This window comes from Camellia sinensis, chromosome 15 (assembly GCF_055761805.1).
Source record: "Camellia sinensis isolate YWXY chromosome 15, ASM5576180v1, whole genome shotgun sequence".
In the NCBI taxonomy this organism is placed as follows: domain Eukaryota; kingdom Viridiplantae; phylum Streptophyta; class Magnoliopsida; order Ericales; family Theaceae; genus Camellia; species Camellia sinensis.
In genome coordinates this window covers 91,758,248-91,763,503 of record NC_138975.1, presented here as the reverse complement: position 1 = coordinate 91,763,503, position 5,256 = coordinate 91,758,248, and the positions used below count along the sequence as shown (strand labels likewise).

General features: G+C 33.8%; 1 protein-coding gene across 1 annotated transcript; it reads right to left on the bottom strand.

The window, feature by feature from the left end:
* Positions 1–2,370: 2,370 nt before the first annotated feature.
* On the bottom strand, positions 2,371–2,832 carry LOC114312329 (MADS-box transcription factor 56-like). Its single transcript, XM_028258567.2, has one exon. The coding sequence runs from the start codon at positions 2,830–2,832 to the stop codon at positions 2,371–2,373; it is 462 nt and encodes a 153-aa protein (XP_028114368.2).
* Positions 2,833–5,256: the final 2,424 nt, after the last annotated feature.

Genomic DNA, 5,256 nt, shown 5'->3' with positions numbered 1-5,256 from the left:
GTCATCATGGTATGCTAGACTCCTAGCAAGACAAAACTGAGATAGACCTCTATACATTCACCAATTTTTTTTTGTGGAAATTCTTGGAAAAAGTTACATAACTAATGACAAAAATGTAAAGTTCAAATAAAATACAGCTATGAATATGTTGATATTCCACAATACTTTCCTAAATTCCTAGTATAATTATAAAGCTTACCCATAAATCTAAAACAACAAAAGTGTATGAACTCTCCCAACAGATCAGAAAATGCCAAATTGGTACTGGTAACAAGGCTCAAGCAACATTGGAAGGTTGTCCATCTCAAATTCAGTTGAGTATCTTGTTGTTGCGGTTGTGGTTGGTAACGAGGCTCCATCAACATTGAAACATTGTCCATCTCAAAGTTCAATTAAGTAGCTTGTTGTTGTGGTTGTGGCTGGTAACAAGGCTCAATCAAAATTGGAAAATTGTTCGTCTCCAAATCCAATTGAGTTGTTTGTTGTTGTGGTTGTGGCTGGTAAAAAGGCTCAAGCAACATTGCAAGATAGTCCTCCTCAAAATTGTCTATCGCACTCGTATCATCAAACCAACAAGTTTCCTCTGTGTAAGAGGAGCTAATTTGAGCCCACTAAATTAATTAGGCCCAATAGTCCAAGGTTGGTGGACCCGAATTTATCGCAAGTTCAAGATTGGCGAGCTCGGATTTATCACCATCAAACGGTCCGAATCACTCTAAGCCTCAAAAGGGTTCGAATCCACAAACTTAGAGACTTACTCGGGCCCGGACTCGAAAGGGTTCGGATCCACGAACCTAGAGCTTCGAAGCACTTGGCTTCGAACGGATTCATACGCAATCTAGAAGCTGCTCTATTAATGAGTCCTAGAACACTTGCGGACTCGAAGCTTTCCAGGATCTACGTACCAGAACCATGGGCGTAATGGAGTCCGAACAAAGGACCCAATCTCGAGGACGGTGAATGGAGATAAATTCACTCCTCGGTTAAACTAGCCTATACCCGGGTCGAGGTGGCATGATCTAGGGGGTCCTTGAGACTCGGCAATATTCGCGGCAGGATGTTCTCTTGAACTACTCCCGACCCTTTTGTAGCAGGACGTCCTCTAGGACTACCCCTGACCCTTTGGGATGATTGGGAATCATTGGTTAGGTATGGCTAAGAAGAAAGGTTCGCCGAGAGGTTGATCTTCTCTTCGGGGTTTTCTTCATCCTCAGAGAGGTTGTAACGCCCCAACCTTTCACATATCAACGATATTGTCTGCTTTGGGCCACGCTCACACGGATTTGTTCTTCCTAGTGGGTCACCCATCCCAGAACTACTCCAGGCTAAGCACGCTTAACTGGGGAGTTCTAATAGGGATCTTACCACCCGGGAAAAGGCCTCGATGCTATATAAGGGTCCAAATTTTTACTTTTATAGCCCAGGAACTCCCCTTCTATTCCCGATGTAGGACACCGGGGCCTTACAATCCACCTCCCATAAGGCTGCACGCTCCCGTGCAGTAGCCTGCCAGCTCGCAAGCCCGCCCACATACACCGAGAGATGCCAGGGGGCCACACTGGGTACTCCGGAGAGTTGGCTCTGATACCATTTGTAACGCCCTAACTCTTCACATATCATCGATATTGTCCGCTTTGGGCCACGCCCGCACGGATTTGTTCTTCCCAGTGGGTCACCCATCCCAAAACTACTCCAGCCTAAGCACGCTTAACTGGAGAGTTCTAATAGGGATCTCACCACCCAGGAAAAGGCCTCGATGCTATATAAGAGTCTAGGTTTTTACTTTTATAGCCCATGAACTCCCCCTCCATTTCTGATGTGGGACACCGGGGCCTTACAGAGGTCACCTCCTCGGACAAGGTGGTTAGAGAGAATATTCTCCATGTGCCTTTCACATGGGCTCCATCCTATATCATGAGGTGCCTATAAATAACATCCACTCATAATTTTACAAGGGATGGATTTTAGAGAGATAACTCTTGGGAAAGAGCTAATTTCTTTTCTCCATTATCAACCTTGAAAGTGAAAGTGGGAGATCTATGGGAGAGCCTTGCCATTATTCTCTCTCTAACTACTTTGACTTCTTCTTCACCCAATCTCTTATCTCCATCATCTCTTTGCTTTTGTGTTATTAGTTGTGACTATTGAAGAATCTAGGCCTCTCATAATTTTCTAGAGAATTCAAATTTTTCTTCTAAGATCTTCGAAGATCTTTGAATTTTCCAACAACTTTCCTGAACCCTCTCATACACTCTGTTTCTTTCCCTATCACGATTACTCCTCTGTTTTCTGCAAATTGTCGATCGCATTCGAATCATTAAACCAAAAAGTTTCCTATGTTTCTTTCCCCATTACCACTACTTTGATTTTCTACTCATTCAGCATCTTCAAGAACTCAATTCTTACTTTCAAAATCTCCAATTTTGACTCCAACTTTCCCAAGAAACTTATCACCGACTCTGCCGATAAGCCATAAAGCCAACCATAACCATCCTCATTCTCCATCGAAACTTTCTTGGCAACTTTCTTAGCACCCAAACAACAATCAGAAAAAGAAGATTCACGAGATTTCCTAACTTGGCTTTTCTTGGTATACTCTTTGTACATCTTGATCAGAGTTTTCACTTCGTTTGGGTTTTGGGGCCATGTGTCGACCTTTCCGTTGGGACCGAAATAGAGTGTGACAATATTGGTACCGTAGAGAATCGAGAGCTCCATTGTCTTCTTGATAACACATTCATTTCTCTTCATGTAAGTAACTCTCAGAGCTTTCTTGTTCTCAATTCGCTTCATGGGTCGTCGAATTTTCTTTCCTTTTTTATGATGCTCCATCGTAATAAATGAAGGAATAAAGAAAATCACTTGCAAATCAAGCAACAGAGACACAAGTAGAGAGAGAATTAGATACTATAAATGATACAATAAAGAGAGAGAGAGAGAGAGAGAGAGAGAGAGAGAGAGAGAGCAATACCCTAGTTATAGATTGGAAGACTCAAATCTTTTGGAAGATATTATTTTATTGCCATATTTGATTATGAGTTGGGTTTTGCCTAACATAATTAACATCAATAAAAGAAAAGAAAAAGGAAAGAAAATTTATGTTTGGTGAATTTTTAAAAATAGTTTCTTGAATTTTTAATTTGTATTTTTATAGTTTTAGTGATTTTTATATATTTTTTATCAACTTTTTTTTTAACTTATTGGATCTACTTAATTTTGATGTACTTAAAAAATATATAATTTGTACAAATTTTTTTTTAAATTCATTAAAATGTACTAAATTTTCATTTTTTTTTAAATGGAGCTTTGGATGTGTTTGGCAACTTGGATTTGGTTGTTTTCAATTTACCTTTTGCTTTTTTATTACTAGTTTATCACCCATGCTATGCACGAGATAAAATAATATATTATTTATTAAAAATATGATAATTATATTTAATTTTTTTTATATTTTGTCTCTTGTAAATAAAATTTTATATATAAGTTTATGGATTTTCTTTCAAATGTTCCTTTACTGTAACATATAGTATAGATAGATAAACTTGTTGTATTGACAATTAATAATTAAAATTATGCTTTGTTATAAAAAAAATGACATAATTCTAATACTTCACTATTTTAGAATAAAAATATATGAATTTTAAAAAATTATCATATTGGTTTTTGAAAGGGAAATCATTAAAGAAATTTTAAAAACTTAATGAGCAAAAAAGAATCATCGTAACATGTAAAACTGCTAACATCATGGTTAAACCATCAAATCATTCAAACCAAAAATGGTTTAGCATAATCAATTAGGTCAAAAGACCAACCAGCTTACACAAAAATTAATTAATTAAAACTTTTAAATTTTATTTTATTAAAATTTAAAATGTCACTAAATATGGAAAACAATCTGTTAATTTAAATTTGAAATCGACATAATATAAATTTAAAATTATAATAATTTATCTCATAATTTATAAGTTTTAAATACAAATTTAAAATTAACATAATTATCTCATAATTTTTGTACTAAGGAGCAGTAAGAGTGACATTGAGATTATCGATATATCTATATATTTTCTAAAAGAATACTTTTAAAGAGAGATATTATAAGAGTTTCAAAATCTCATACAAATTATTTTTAAAATCAAAACCTCTATGTGAGATTGTAAAATAAAAGTTAAATGGAAGTTAGCCAATTGGGATTTTCTTAATTGTTTAAAATTAAGAAAAAAAAAAATTGTATGAGATATTGATCATAAGACTTCTTATTAAAAATCTCATTTTGCTTATATAAATGGGAGTATAAGATTCACTTTATGTAAGTGAAACAAATCACTTTTTCCTTCTTTTCTCGATGTAGGATTATAAAATAAAAGTTAAATGAAAGCTAACCAATGGAAATTTTCTTAATTGTTTAAAAGTTGACAATTGTTTGGGCGGGAAGTTTATTTTGAATCAATCAATCTTAGCCGTTTAATCTTTAATTAGGCCAATCTTTAATTTATTTTGAATCAAACAATTTAACCAATATATTTTGATAAAACTGCTAAAATCGTAGTTAAACCAGTGAATTAGTCAAACCGAAAACGATTCACCCAATCGGCTAGGTCAAATGAACAACCAACTTATACAAAAATTAATTAATTAAAACTTTTAAATTTTATTTTAATTTTAAAATTTAAACTATCTTGAACTAAAACATACACAACAATACAATATTAAATGAGAGCATAAGGTTTATATAGTGAAACAACTCATTTTTCCCTCATTTTCTTGATGTGAGATTGTAAAATAAAACTTAACAGTTGTTTGGACAGGAAGTTTATTTCTAATCAAGCATTCTCAGTCGTTCAATTTTGAATAAGGTCAATCTTAATTTATTTAAAATTAAACAATTCTAAGCAATATATTTTGATAAAACAACTAAAATCGCGGTTAAACCAGTAAATTAGTCAAATCGAAAACGATTCAGCCTAATCGCCTATGTCAAAAGACAAACCAATTTAAACAAAATTAATCAATTAAAACCTTTAAATTTTATTTCAAAATTTAAACCATCTTTAAGTGAAGCATGCACAATACTATAATATTAAATGAGAGTATAAGTGAAATAACTCACTTTTTCTTTCTTTTCTCGATGTGGGATTGTAATTATTTTAAAATTAAATATTATGAGAGTTTCAAAATCTCATACAAAATCATTTTTAAAATCAAAACGTCTATGTGTGATTGTAAAATAAAAGTTAAATGAAAACTAACCAATATAGA